The 14,540-nt window shown below is 51.2% G+C and overlaps 2 protein-coding genes across 4 annotated transcripts in view; one reads left to right on the top strand and one right to left on the bottom strand.

Moving 5' to 3' along the window:
• Window positions 1-19: 19 nt before the first annotated feature.
• B3GNT9 (UDP-GlcNAc:betaGal beta-1,3-N-acetylglucosaminyltransferase 9) lies at window positions 20-5,422 on the top strand. 2 transcript variants are annotated; one of them, XM_011223904.3, is made up of 2 exons: window positions 20-1,518; window positions 1,895-5,422. In XM_011223904.3, the coding sequence occupies exons 1-2, from the start codon at window positions 1,347-1,349 to the stop codon at window positions 3,133-3,135; spliced, it is 1,413 nt and encodes a 470-aa protein (XP_011222206.2). In that variant the 5' UTR covers window positions 20-1,346; the 3' UTR covers window positions 3,136-5,422. The 2 variants fall into 2 exon arrangements, with proteins under 2 accessions (XP_011222206.2, XP_034494072.1); XM_034638181.1 differs by having other exon boundaries at window positions 20-1,548.
• C12H16orf70 (chromosome 12 C16orf70 homolog) overlaps window positions 3,918-14,540 on the bottom strand; it is a 27,990-nt gene continuing 17,367 nt past the window's right edge. The window contains exons 7-17 of one of the 2 annotated variants that reach the window (XM_002918405.4): window positions 14,272-14,366; window positions 13,523-13,620; window positions 13,324-13,436; window positions 9,943-10,076; window positions 9,389-9,472; window positions 7,961-8,043; window positions 7,535-7,578; window positions 7,028-7,071; window positions 6,818-6,876; window positions 6,156-6,228; window positions 3,918-5,420 (exon numbers count right to left, since the gene is read on the bottom strand). In XM_002918405.4, coding sequence (XP_002918451.1) covers window positions 5,334-5,420; window positions 6,156-6,228; window positions 6,818-6,876; window positions 7,028-7,071; window positions 7,535-7,578; window positions 7,961-8,043; window positions 9,389-9,472; window positions 9,943-10,076; window positions 13,324-13,436; window positions 13,523-13,620; window positions 14,272-14,366 — 914 coding nt within the window. In that variant the 3' untranslated portion in view covers window positions 3,918-5,333. The remainder of the gene's footprint in view (window positions 5,421-6,155; window positions 6,229-6,817; window positions 6,877-7,027; window positions 7,072-7,534; window positions 7,579-7,960; window positions 8,044-9,388; window positions 9,473-9,942; window positions 10,077-13,323; window positions 13,437-13,522; window positions 13,621-14,271; window positions 14,367-14,540) is intronic. The other variant, XM_034638188.1, reaches the window with a different exon arrangement.

Genomic DNA, 14,540 nt, shown 5'->3' with positions numbered 1-14,540 from the left:
CTTGGGTGAGGTGTTGAGGAATGTTAGAAGAACAAGATGTTAGAAGAACAGAAAGTTTGGAGTGGCTGGGTCTGGGGGTGGCGGGTGGGTTTGCAAAGAGCAGTTGGTGAGTGTGCGAGGCAGATAGCTCAGGGTCTGGTAAGCCATTTTACAGATTTTGGATTTTATACTGAGGTCAGTGAGAAGTATTTAGAGGATTTGGGGAGTTAAGGTTGGGAGGCTGGTGAGGAGGGAGAAGAAGAGGGAGAGGTGGAGGGAGGGAGGGTAGGGGTGGAGGCCCAGGCTAGGGCAGTGGCAGCAGAGATGGAGGGAAGGGATGAAAGGTAACAGGCCTAGTGACACTGGATGAGGAGTGAGAGTGCAGGAGGACCTTAGAGTTTTTGCCTTTTTCAGTAGGATGGAGGGTGGGGCTGCCTGCTGAGATGGGGGCCCTCAATCCCCAGAACAACTCTCTGCCCACTGGGGTCCCAGATCAAACCCTTTACTCACTGGCCTACTTCAGGAATCCCTCAAGCTGAACCATCCCTGCCAGTCCAATCTGGCCTGCAGTGTCCCAGGCTTGGTTATTTCTGCCTGTAGGAGGCTATGCTGGTTTGGGGCACTAGGGACCAGGGGGCCCAGAGGTATCTCTGGGGAGACAGACTGACGTGCTCCCCTGTGAAATTAAAGCAGAGAGCGTTGGCCCCTGTCCTGTATCCTAGTGGATAGATGGTGAGAGGGGCAAGGGAGGACAGAGCTAAGAGTCCCAGACTGAATTCCAGAAGACCTTGGGCAATGCTCTGAATTTCTGCCTGTATGATGCTGGACAAGTCACTTAACTCCCTGAGGGGAAGTGTCCCCATCTGCATGAGCAATGAGAGCTGCTACCAGAGTTGTGAGAATTCAATGAGCTGTCTTGCTTGCTGGGGTGGAAGGAGGGGTGGCGTGGCAGAACCAGGAGTAAGGAGGCAGGCATGTGTCTAGGGCCATTTATGATTATAGGTCCTGCCTGGTTGAACCTGGGCTGCTGGTGAGTTGAGGAGAGGCACTGCCAAGGATAGCCTGGGGTCGTGGCCAAGTAGATGCCTAAAACGCTCAGCCTCGCGGATTTGGGACCCGTCAGCCCTGGGCTCTTGGCCGCCTAGGCCCTGCCTCACTCCGGAGAAGTACGGGGGTGGAGATTAACCAGAGAGGCTAATGTTTCTTCCTACCCCCACCAAATTTGGGGAGTTTGAGCCCACACGGAGACCAGAACCCACCTCCTCAGGCCTTTCTAGTGAGAGCTGCCCGTAAGGATCCCCTCTCAGAGATTAGTCTCCAGTTGGAGACAGCGCTTCCCGCGGCGCCAGGGCGGAGCTGAGCTCCAGATGTCCAGGCGCGCACAGCTGGAGGGTCACGTGGCAGCGGCCCCGCCCCCCCCTTCCTGCCAACGCTGCATTTGGCCTCGGCCCCGTCCATGGCTGCCCTTGGGACCCTGCGCTGAGCCCCGGAGGCCCTGGCGTCCGGCGTCCGGGGCCGCGCCGCTCCCAAGGGACAAGCGTGAGTGTTGGGATCCCAAGGACGGATGTGGTGGGTAGGGAGGGGGAGAAGGGATTCGGCTTCAGCGCGAGAAGGGCGGGCGGGGAACCGGGCCGAGCTCCGCGTCTCCCGGCCATAGGGAACCATCCCGGGCCGGTGCTGAGGGGGTGGGGATTGGCTACTAAGAGAAACTTCCAGCCTCTTCAGGGTACCCAACTCAGTGTGTGGGGGTGTGCCACGGCCCAGAGCAGGAGAACGCTGGAGGGGGATGAATGGCCGGTAGCGAAGATCTTCGGGGTTTGGCCTCCGCCCCCCTCCCCTCGGGGAGACCAAGGCCGGGAGCCCCTCCCGGCCAATGGCTTCCGCGTCGCGAGCCCCTGACTGAGTCTTTCTGTAGGGGGCGCGGGCGCCAGCCACGCTGACATGAGGCGGAGGCTGCGTCTCCGCGGAGACGCGTCGCTCACGCTGCTCCTCGGCGCCGCCTTCGGCCTACTTCTCTACTCACAGCGCGAGGGCGCGGCCCCGACGACAAGCGCCCCCCGAACGCAAAGGAAGGCAGCGCCAGGGCCCACCCCGGGACTCCGCGTCTTTCAGGCACTGGACGCAGACGCAGCCCCAGCCCCTCTGGCCTACGAAGGGGACACACCGGAGCCGCCCACACCCACGGGACCCTTTGACTTTGGCCGCTACCTGCGCGCCAAGGACCAGCGGCGCTTCCCCCTGCTCATTAATCAGCCGCACAAGTGCCGAGGAGATGGCGCACCTGAAGGTGGACCCGACTTGCTCATCGCTGTCAAGTCAGTGGCGGCGGACTTTGAGCGGCGCCAAGCGGTGCGCCAGACGTGGGGTGCTGAGGGTCGCGTGCAGGGGGCGCTCGTGCGTCGCGTGTTCTTGCTGGGCGTGCCCCGGGGCGCGGGCACAGACGGGGCAGACGCGGAGGGGGAGGGCACGCGAACCCACTGGCCTACCCTGCTGCGTGCTGAGAGCCGCGCGTACGCGGACATCCTGCTCTGGGCTTTTGACGACACTTTCTTCAACCTAACGCTTAAGGAGATCCACTTTCTGGCCTGGGCCTCGGCCTACTGCCCCGACGTGCACTTCGTTTTTAAGGGCGACGCAGACGTGTTCGTGCACGTGGGAAACCTGCTGGAGTTCCTGGCGCCGCGGGACCCGGCTCAGGACCTGCTTGCGGGTGATGTGATCGTGCAGGCACGGCCAATCCGCGCGCGGGCCAGTAAATACTACATCCCTGAGGCGGTGTATGGCCTGCCCGCCTACCCGGCCTATGCGGGCGGTGGCGGCTTTGTGCTTTCTGGGGTCACCCTCCGTCGCCTGGCCGGCGCCTGCGCGCAAGTTGAGCTTTTCCCCATTGACGACGTCTTTCTGGGCATGTGTCTACAGCGCCTTCGGCTCACACCCGAACCCCACCCTGCTTTCCGCACCTTCGGCATCCCCCGTCCTTCAGCAGCACCGCACCTGCGCACCTTCGACCCCTGCTTTTACCGGGAACTGGTTGTAGTGCACGGGCTCTCGGCCGCCGACATCTGGCTTATGTGGCGCCTACTGAATGCGCCCCAAGGGCCAGCTTGCGCCCGTCCGTGGCCTGTCGCTGCTGGCTCTTTCCAGTGGGGCCCCTAGCCACCTTCATGACCCCAAGCTCCCGTCACTCAGACCCAGAATGATTGCTCCCAGAGGTGGAGTATTTCAAAACCTAGCCCATATCACCGGAAGTCTGTCTCCACAGGTCCCCAGGGAATTAAGATTGAACTTGGCTCCTGCTGGCCTACCTTACTGGAGCTGATCTAGAACCAGCTGAATGGTAGCCCTTTGAGACAGCCAGGGCTGAGGCCTTAGAGCACCAGGCTCTGCCAAACAGGTGGACATGTTTGACCCTTCCAGTACCAAGTAGGTTTTGTGGGGTTGGGGATGGGTGGTCGCAGAGGCTCATGGAATCTGACCACACTCCTTGATTTGGAAGTCCTAGAATGATGCAAATGCAGGTCTTTCTCAAGGCTGGAGGAGGTGGGGGCCTGGCCTCAGTCCTCATGGAACTGGCAGGCATTCTGCTACAACTCAACCTGAAGGTAGGCATTTTGCTTCCCACCTGCCCCTTCAAATTGGATTTTTAGCCCTGTACTCATCTTTAGATCTTCTTCCGAGGTCTCCTTTCCTGAAGCCAACCCCTCCTGGGCCCTGGTCTGGCTGGAACACCAGGGATGGAGGCACAAAGGGACAATCGGGTACATGGTCCTACCTAAAGTCTTTCCCCACCACATAAAAATTTACACACACACAATGCCAGTTCCCTACTAGAGGCTGTGCTGCCCCACTAAGAAAAGCCAAGGAACCTAAGATGACTCTACCATAAAATTTCCCATATTCTTCACCCACTTTCTCAAAAATCAACACCTCCATGCTTATTTTAGTACAAACATCCCAGCAACAGCACATGGTGAGTCGCTGCTGAGGGCATAGATCTTTATTGGAGGGGTATGGGCAGGGCATGAGGAAGTTTCCCCTATTCTAGGAAGATGGGGATAGTCCTGGCTGCCCCTATAGTGGGATAAGTGTGTGTAGGGGGGTCTCTGGCCAGGCCACAGTCCAAATGGGAAGACACCAGTCAGTCACAAAATTATGGGAGCGCCACATAAGCCTGGCTTTAAGCCCAGGAACCACCTAGGAGCCTGGGGCAGGTCCCCTGCACATTCATTGTTAAACTCTACAGGATGAGGCTGTACATGAGTTAATTACAAAAGAGTCATATTTACCAAAATCTGTACACACATTTGAAAAACTCACAAAATTGTCATCTATGTATCACAAGTTGCTAGACCAAAATATTAAAAATGGGATAAAATTATACATTTCTCTTCTCAATTCATTTCAAAAGGATCGTTTTTAAAGCACATATGCTACTTTCCTTAGCAAGACCCATGAAAAGACTGAGCAGCCCAGCCTTCCTTGAGCCCCCAGAGGCCTTGAGCCATGAATGGGCCTGGCCAGGGGACATTGCCCAGGGTTGGGGCAAGAGAGCCAACCCACAGTGCAGAACAGAATGCTGAAACAATAAAAGGAGGAAGATGTCTTTGGCTAAAACTTTGGCATTAAATAAAAGAGGCAAACAGGATGGAAACATGCAGCCTGCCAGCCAGGCTGGGGCAGAGCAGGGGCACAGATGACCTTGAAGGCTGGCTCCAAGAGGGGTAGGAATCAGGCCTGGGCACATACCGGGTGGTAAAAAGCTGTGTTTCAATGAGTTGGGTGTGCCTACTGGGCCTGGTAGGGAGCACGTGCAAGGAAGGAACAGGGAAGGGCAGGTGGGCCACCTTGGCCACAGCCAGCTCATCAAGTAACTAAAGTGGATGTAGTGCAAAAGTCGCAACCAAGTACTATGGACATGCCACCTGTTGCCTTAAGGGTCACGTGGCAACGATGGGCCAAAGGCAGGACCTCATCTTCGTCCCGGGTGCCTGTGTCCTCAGCCACAGAAGGAGTCCCAACTTTTCCCAATGTGTGTGGAACAGGAGAGACCGAACTCTGCCTCTGTATGTGTTAGTCGAGGTCGCCTGGGTCCAGATATCAAGGCTCAGAGTTTGTGCTTCTCTTTGCAGTCTGTATCCTCTGTTGGCACCAGGAGACTGAGGACGGACAGAGGAATATTTGGGCCTCTCACCCCATGGCAGAGCACCCAGTCTGAGCCCCACCTCAGAACATCACAACAGCCTTTCAACACTGGCAAGGTGTCCAAGAAAACCCACAGGGTGGCACATGGAGGCCCGTTGAGCAGGATGCGATGTACAGCTCCACAGGGCAGAGGGGCAAGGGTGGTGATGTCCTTAGGGGAGCTCCGCTGTTCTCAGGTGGGCACCAGGTCTGGGGGGGCCATATAGGGTCACCGAGGCAATATGGTTATTCTGCATGACCTGGTGTGAGAAGCGGACAATGAGTCAAAGGGGAGTAGAAGAGATGTAGGCATGGTAGGCAATCAGATCCACAGAAACGACCAGTACTAAGGCTCTGCTGTAGAGAAGGGATTTAGGGCCGCTCCTGTGCACAAAGGATGGAGGCTGTGCGTGCAACACACCTGCACACAGGGCTGGGCTGATCCCTTAACATGCCCCAACTCATGCTAGCAGTCATCTCTGGCCCAGCAACTGCCTGCTCTTCAAGGGATACATAAGCTTCACTATACCTATTTATCCAGTCCTTCTGGAACTGCTAGGGGCCTAGTGAAGGTGTAGCATCCAAAAGGGAGAAGAGGGACAGCCCAATCTTCTCCCAAGCCAGTGGGGCCTCTACAGCCACTCACCCATAGCACATTCTTTCATATGGCATTCAAAGCCCCAACACTGCCGTGCTGAGCCCCATTTGCTCCCTAGGGTTCCCTTTCCTACCATATTTACATTCTTACGTATGTGAGAACCCATCACCTCTCATCTTGTTGGATACAGACCACTGCTTAAGCCTCCATGACCTCGAATTTCACCAACATAGTTTCTGAACTCTTACTGTTCAATGCAGGCAGGTCAGATTCTTAGCAGACAGGGGTACTGAGAAGGATTAACTCACCCAGCAGGGCTGTTAGGCCCTCCCCAAGCTTTCTCCATCACTTGCCTGTCCCTGCCATGGCCACCAGCCCCTCAACCCCCAGGGCTTACCTCAAAAATCATCCGCTGAAGACCAAAGCAGAATGTAGAGCCAAATGGGTTGGTGTTGTTTGGGGAGGAGGACCTGAGGCCAGAGAAGCCAGAATTAAAGGTGTAGACGGAAGCCGAATCCAGGCAGGGCATCCAGTCCCTTTTGGGATGGGGGCTATTGGCCAGTGGTCTCTCATAGCTGGCCGTTTCCCACACAGGCCCTTGAGGTACCACAGATAGTGACAGGTATCATTCAAGCTCTGAATCCTACACAGCCCAATGGGGCATAGGAAGTTATTACACAGTTGGACTGGAGTGGCAGGTTAGGAGGAAGGAGGCTCAGGCAGCATGGCAACCAGGCAGGAAGCTGTAGACTACAGCATGTGGCAACTTTAATGGGAAAAAAAGAGCCCAGGACAGCCAGTGAAAACTGTTTCCTTTTCTGAATAAATAGGAGTGAAAGGCTGCCCCACCTGGAGAGGGGAGCTATCCCCAAGGGGGAACCTCTCTGGTGCAGGTAAACATGCGGAATAGCTGGCCCAGTGGCAATGTGCACGGTGGGGGCAGAAGTACATTTGTGGCAACAACAGAAACTTCTGTCATAGGCACCGCTAGGCTTCCCTAAGTCTTCTGGGCTGTGAGGAGCAGGATGGGGTGGCTGGAGATAGCAACCTCCCACTCACCTGTGCAGGACAACAGGCTTCTCCACAGGGTGGCCCAGAAGCTCCTGGATGTTGTCCCACTGCAAAAAGGATGGGGGCGCCAAGGGGTTAGCAGGGACCTAATCATGCCCATGACCAATGGCTGGCTCAGAAGACATGGGCCCTAGACTGCTGGCAGGCTCACACCCACCTCATTTTGGGGCTACATGAGGTGGGGAAATAGGAGCTCACCTTACTGTAGGTTGTGCATGTTTCTGTCTGACCATCTGCATTTTCTGAAAAGAGAACACAGCGTGGGTTGGTAGCTGGCCCAGCCCACCTGTGACCCCAGCTCCAGGCAGAATCCAGATCTGGCCACCCTGTGCATTGGAGTTGGGAGTACAGAGGAAGGACAGATGGGCTATTTTAGAGTTCCTGAATGGAAAAGTGTAGAGAACCAGCAGGGGACACCAGTCACAAGGCTGACCTGGGAGCACCTGGATAATGTGTAGGAAACTCTCCCCATCAGGGACCAGCAATTCCATGATCATAGGAAAAGACCTTGAAAGCCTCCAGGAGACTGCAGGCCAAGAAAAATGCAGCCCCCAGAACACAGAGCCCAACCAGAGGAGCTGAGGCTATGGGCAAAGCAGGTGAGCAAAGGCTCCTGCTACCATTTCTGTTTGGATCACGGTGTCTCCGCATCATGAGAGACTAACTTCAAAACCTTTTCTTACTCTGATGATATTCACTACTCACCTTTCTTTATGGCTAGTGGGATCTTGAACTCACAGCGGTGATAACTAGAGAGAGAAGCCAGACGGATAAACGCTGGGCCTCCTGAGAGGCCTGACCACCCGCACATCTCAACCCTGCACCCCAGGAAACACAGAATGAACCCACCCCCGAAGCCCTGGCCCTGGGTCTGACGAATGTGTCATCTTGGATAAGATACCAAGCTCTCTGAACCTACTTCCCTATTTGTAAAATGGGTATAAATGGAGAGACGTAAGGTATTGACACTGTACCAGGAACAGAGCAAACACTCAGGAAATGTTCATTTCCCACAAAACTGTAAGAATTCAGGTACAAATGAGTGAACATTCAAAACCACAAGCTCTCTTTTCTTGGGAATTTTCAACCCAAAGCTCAGTTCTTGGGAGGGGCAGATACAGGTATACTCACATGTTAAAATTATAATGCCCAGGGTAATTGGTGTGTAGGACAAACTTCTTCACTTTGTGTGTATTTGCGTCAAAGAGGATATCCTGGGATAGAAAACAAGGATGTCCAAGTAGGGAAAGTTACTGAAGCTGGGCAAGGGCCTTTCCAAGGGCATGTCCAACTCAAAGAAAGCCACTCCACAAAGGGGATACGTCTAGGCAATAGCTTTCTCCCAAACAACAGTTAAGGGGATAGCTGAGGCCAAGCAGCCTTAACTGGACATTTTCAGTGAAGGGGGCACCCAATCATCTGCAGGACCCCCATTCCAAACTTTGTAGCAGCAGGCCCCGCAGACCCATGGGCTACAGTTCCCACTGCTTGGGAACTCAAACGCATCATGGAGACCTTTCCTAACAAGCACCTGATTAAAAACTAACTGAGCACAGATTTTGGCTTAAAGGCTAACAAAAAGATTCAGGGACCACCTGAACTTCCAGCGGCTCAAGGTACCTAACTATTCTGAATGCCATGACTGGCCATTAGGCCCTCTCTGTGGGAGTCAGCAACCCTTGGAATCGAAAGATTCAGCCTCTCACCAGGACTCAGACCTGGATTTGATGCTGCCCACTGAACACTTCCTTCTATCCCCCACACCCTCCCCAGTTTCACATCCTGCCAGCTGTTTAGGCCTGTGACCCCAGGGTTACCTCTGACTCCACCCCTACATTAGCTACATAAGTCCTTTTAGGGTTGGTCCATTTGTTCCAGCCTCCTTTTCCCTTATCATCACTGGCCCCCTGAACTCGAGATTCAGCTTACAAAATGTCATTCCCTCTTGCCACTGTCCTACCCTCAAGAGTTTATGATACTATTTGCTGCTCCCCCACTACTCCTGGCTCCAGTCTTGTTTTTTCTTCTTTTCAGAGAGAGAGGGAGGGAGCAGCAGGCAGAGCAGGCAGAGGGAGAAGCAGGCTCCCCACTGAGCAAGGAGTCTGACGTGAGGCTCGATCCCAGGACCTTAGGATCATGATCTGAGCCGAAGGCAGACGCTTAACTGACTGAGCCACCCAGGCACCCCCATTCCCACTGTCTTTGACCCTTTATTAGTCTCCCCGTTCTGTGACTCCAGAAGAGGCTCCTATGTTCTACAAATGGGCAGATCCCAAACTATGTTAACCTGAATGATTCCCACAGCCTCCACCTGAGCAGCTTGTTGCCCTCAATATAGAAGCCAAGACATACCAGGGAACCCGGTGTTTCTAAGCAATCTCAGTGGCAGGGAAGGCCCACTTTAGGGTACCAATGCAAGATAGCACTGGGCAAAGCCAGCTGGGGCTAGTTTCCCTGGTGCCAGGCATGGTTACAGCTCCATGTGGACACAAAGATGTGCCCAGGTACATGGTCCACCACCACAGAAATGAAACATTTCTCTACGGAATCACAACTTACCACTCCAAGAGTGAAGTAGTTAAAAAAGTAGTCATTGCACTTGGATGGAACTTGTTTATGAGGGGAAGGAGAATGAATTTTCATCTGTTGGGACAAAAACAACAATAAATTAAAAGCCCAACTCCTTAACACAGTTCTCAGATTAACTAGAAGTCTACAAACCGTGTTTTGTGTATTAAGATTAAGCTGTTGAGTAAGCAAGAGTGTCACAGTTCCTGCTACTGGTGCTGAACAACGCAGCTAGCTTTGGCTGACTACAGACTGGGCCCTGGTCTCCCAAGAAAAGGCAGGACAATCTAACCAACAGGATAAGGAAAGAGCTTTCAGTTTAATTCTTTATCAGTTTTAATAGAACAGGTTCTACGGAAAAATAAACAATTTATATTTATTTGATATTAAGTTAATATTAATTAAAAAAGAAGGACACCTGGCTGGCTCAGTCAGTAGAGCATGTGACCCTTGATCTCAGGATTTTGAGTTTGAGTCCCGCCTTGGGGGTAGAGTTTACTTAAAAGGAGACTGCCTATTCAACTTTATAAACATATTTCCCTTACCTTGTCTTCTGACTTATAGAAGACCTTGTGTGGAGAGCCAAGCATGCTAAGAACATCTTGGCAGGAATCACCAAAATACACTGAACGTTCAAATACCCGCATCTTGGCATCTGCTAATAGGCCAGGTCCACAACCTGCAGAGAGTAAGGGAAAGGTGGTCAGGTTTCCACCCACAGCCTGAGATCCTGCAGTCTAGGGCCAAGGGGGCCCTAGAGGGACCAATGGCTGCACACTGCATTATTAGCTCTGGCTGACGGGCAAGACTGCATGCAAGCAGAAATACCAGGTCACAAGGGCTTGCGATGCACAAGAGATCACTATCTACTTGAAATAATCCCAGAGAGGGGCGCGTGGGTGGCTCACTCAGTTAAGCATCAAACTCTTGATTTTGGCTCAAGTCATGATCTCAGGGTCGTGAGTATGAGCCCTGAGTCAGGCTCATGCTGGGCGTGGAGACTGCTTAAGATTCTCTTTTTCCCTCTCCCTCTGCCCCCTCTAAAAAAAAAAAAAAAAAAAAAAAAAAAAGCCCTAAAAAAAACACCTAAAAGAAAAAAAAAAAAAAAGAAAGAAAGAATCCCAGAGACTCATTCAATCCCACAAAAGTGATGTGGAGCTCTGAAAAGTTCATTCATTCGCTCACCAAATATTTACTTATTGGCTACCATGGGCTAGACACTTTGTTAGATACTGAAGAAACATGCTGAGCAAAACAAGTGCAGTCTCTGCTCATATTGGAGTTTATGGTGTGAAGGTCCCAATCCGACACCACACAACTGTGGTACAATACACAGCAGCATAGATGCTATGGAAGTATAGAATGCGATGCTATTATCTCTTGCCACTTCCAGGTCCTGACAAGATATAAGAATTTATGTTAAGGGGGGCTTCTCAATAGTAATCCCCAACCAGAGACTGGACCTCAAGATTACTCTACAGAAAAGCCAAGAGTGAAACATTCATTAACTCGCTCCCTAATTCTACAAACATTGATAGACCCACTAACACTCAAAAATGACAAACTAGAAAAGTGGGAGGATAAGAAAATCCGATTTGCCAAAAGTTTCTTCTTTGCGAAGAATCTTTAACCCCTGACTCTGTCTAATACATTTTGGAAACAGTTCCAGTTAAACACACAGACATAACAGTACCTGTGGAATAGCAACAGAAACACCAACACTGTGGCTGGAAAGACAAAGTGTTTTACTCCCCTACACACACACACACACACACACACACACACACACGCAAGAACCTAAGGAAGACTGCATTTCCTGGTACATGATAATCACCATCACCTCACTCTGCATAGAGCTTTATAGCTGACAAGGCTCTTTCATGTGTAACAATCCATTTGTTACACAGGGAAGACTTCAGGGATCCAAAATCTGAAGTAAGGTGGTACAGAGTTCTTCAACTAACCCAAGAATGTTTAGTCACAGCACATATAACACCGAGTGGCAAATAAAGGCTGTGTTTAACTAGGTCGCAGGAAAAGCATAGGCCACATTAACCTCTGTCTATAAATCTTGCTCCTTGGGCAAGCCTGGGTGACCTACAGAACCCACCAAAAGTCCTGTCAAGCTGAACTGTATGCCCAAAGTCTCCAGGTACCAGACACTTGAGAATGTCCAGATGGGACCACAGGGAAGGCACTCTTCATGCGTGAGTCTTCTCTCTTTTCTCACCCTACCTGAAGCCTACCCAGGGAAAAATACTCTCAGTTTTAGAAGACTATTTTAGTTTCTGATTCCCTGGAGTGAATCTTCCTATAAATTATTGTGGGGACCAAGACAGTCGAATTGACTTTCTATCTTAAAAACATCCCAGTAGCTACACTCCATAAGGAAACATGTGAGAAATGGGTTGGATGAGACAAGCTACCTTTTTGCTTACCAAAGGAAACTCTCAATGAGTACTGGATTGGACAGGAATTTGATGAGTCCCTGCCTTCAAGTATTTCCCCCACCGACCCTGTGAGATGTGACGGCTGGCAGTGTGCTGTAGGGCAGCAGTGAGAATTGGAGGAGATCCCCCACCCCCAAGAGACTCCTGCTGTCACCTGGGATAACGGCACCATCCTTGACTAGCCTGCTGTTTTATTTTTTATTTTATTTTTTTACAGATTTTATTTATTTATTTATTTGAGAGAGAGAGAGAGAGAGAGAGAGAGAGAGAGAGAGAGCCAGCGAGAGAGGGAACACAAGCAGGGGGAGTGGGAGAGGAAGAAGCAGCCTCCCAGTGGAGGAGCCTGATGTGGGGCTCGATCCCAGAACGCCGGGATTATGCCCTGAGCTGAAGGCAGACGCTTAATGACTGAGCCACCCAGGCGCCCCTAGCCTGCTGTTTTAAGGAGTGATTCTCCCAACAAAAGAGACCCTAAATCACTTGACCTTCTACATCTCAATTCTCAATCTCCATTCTCTCAAACACTAGAGCTCAACTGCAACATTCTTTTGAGTAGAGTTTTCTGCCTTGGCTAGGAAACCGCATTTTAAGAAATCTCTAACCTGGAGGTTGTAAACTATCTAATTGTTCAGGGGAGTGAGCTCACAGTTTATACACCAGGTTTTTCACAGTTAAGAACCAGTGCCCTAGAAACTGATGTTAACACCCCAATTTATGAACAAATACCGGCTTGACTATGAGCTCCGTGAAGACACAGCTTCTATGCTGGCTCCCAGCCCAAAGACATGGCCTGTACTACTAAGCATGGCCCAAGGTCCACAGTAGCTGAGACTAGTCACATACAAGGAAATCACAAATGAGGCATGGGTCCTGGCGAGACCAGCCACTGAAGGCAGCAGCTTTTTGTTGTCAGCAAAACTCACAGCAGGGTCTGGCCAAACCACAATTCAACAAGTCCCTGCTGCCAGCTTACTGAGAACTGGGCATAAAGGGTGGAAAAGGGGATGGGACATCTGGGTGGCTCAGGTGTTTGAGCATCTGACTCTTGGTTTCAGCACAGGTCGTGATCTCAGGGTCGTGGGAATGAGCCCCGCATCACGCTCCGTGCTCAGCGTGGAGCCTGCCTGAGACTCCCTCTGCCCCTCCCCACTGTGCACTCTCTCTAAAATGGGTAAACAAAACTTAAAAACAAAGTGGAAAAGGGGAGAACAGACCAATATCACAGCCCATAAGATGCATCTCCAGTAAACAGCCTGGGAAGCAATGCAAACTACATAAGCACGCGGAAGGCTTATGCACACGCTAGGGCAAACAGTGCTACTGTCATTTATTAAGATTTGCTAATGATAAACCTGTGTCTTGTCCCTTCACAAATTTAAATGAAATCTTTAACCATAAATATCTATGTTGGCTTGTACCAACTAAGCATGTGGGATTTTAGACTGTCTCAACACCACCCCAAGGCCAGTAACTGACCTGCAGCAAGTAGCCGAAGTCGTAAACCTGAAGGTCCAGTTCCATCTCGAAGAACATCCACACTCTCAGCATACACATTGCCAAGGAAACAGCTCAGGGGCATCACGGGAGCCCTGGAGGCAGGCACAGAATGAGCAGAGGCTTTGCCCTCCCTCCCAGGGAGCCCATGGCCCATGAAGCTTGTGCTCCCCACACATACTTTGTATCCTGTAGGCTGTTTCCACTGTAGATGTACATTCGTTTCACAGTCGCCCCGTGGGGTATCTGGAGAGAAGCCAGGCCATGGGCAAAATTGGGCTGCAAACACAAGACAAAAGTTTTACTAAGAGCACACTGCAGGCCATGGGAGCCAGGCTCTGTCATTTCCCCAGCCCTCGTGGTCTTCAAGAACTGGCTAGGTCAAAGCACACAGTCAAACTTGGCTCCGGGTCAATCAACTCACCCCATCCATATAAGTTCATCTTTAATTTTACTTAGTTTTTCTTTCCTTCATCAAGAAGAAATTACAGGAATGCTTTCTTTAATAAAATGTAAGCTTTATAAACATCTAACATTTCACGACCCTAAGGATGTTGCTACCTTAAGATGAATGAAACAGTTTGCTAAAAGTAACAAATAACTGAAAATCCAGAATGGACTCTCCAATTCTAGGCCACTGAAAAAAAACCACAGTGATTTGGAGTTTTAAAGCAAGGGAGAACTGAATTTCTCTCTGAAAAGTGAGCCTGACCTCACTCTGCAGTGGGACGTGCCCTCTTCCTGGGAATGCTAGCTTGGGCTTTGTTCTTGCTATCAATCCCACCCACTGTATGTATCTTGGCCTCTGAAGACCTCAGAGATGAGGAAACCAAAGAAAGGCTACCTATCAGCTCTCCCAGTGGCACCGTCTGCTGGGTCTATATTACCTGGATACTGGGTGACAAATACCATAGGAAGGGAAGGGCTAACCTCGTACTTAGGAGCCTCGGTCCACGAGTCTAACTGAAAAGAGAAAGACAGTCCTCTGAAGTTGAGGTGGAAGAGCTGCTCAGCAGAGTTGTACACTGTGGGAATGGGGAGGAGAAAATGACATGGTTGAATGGCATCAGAAGATGTGAACATAAACCAGCCTGGCAACACCTTCCTTGGGTCTGATTCCTAAACTGACCTAGTAGGCTGAAAACAAGGGGGAAGAGCTTTCCTTCACACCCAACTATCAACCCTCAAATTCTATAGGA

The sequence above is a fragment of the Ailuropoda melanoleuca genome, chromosome 12, assembly GCF_002007445.2.
Source record: "Ailuropoda melanoleuca isolate Jingjing chromosome 12, ASM200744v2, whole genome shotgun sequence".
Classification (NCBI taxonomy): domain Eukaryota; kingdom Metazoa; phylum Chordata; class Mammalia; order Carnivora; family Ursidae; genus Ailuropoda; species Ailuropoda melanoleuca.
The sequence above is the reverse complement of the archived record's forward strand: the minus strand, read 5'-3'. Positions and strand labels throughout refer to the sequence as shown.

Coding starts and splice junctions, on each gene's coding strand:
- B3GNT9 (XM_034638181.1), top strand. CDS start 1,347: ATGTCCAGGCGCGCACAGCTGGAGGGTCACGTGGCAGCGGCCCCGCCC. Junction 1,549..1,894: donor GGATCCCAAGGACGGATGTG/GTGGGTAGGGAG, acceptor GTCTTTCTGTAG/GGGGCGCGGGCGCCAGCCAC.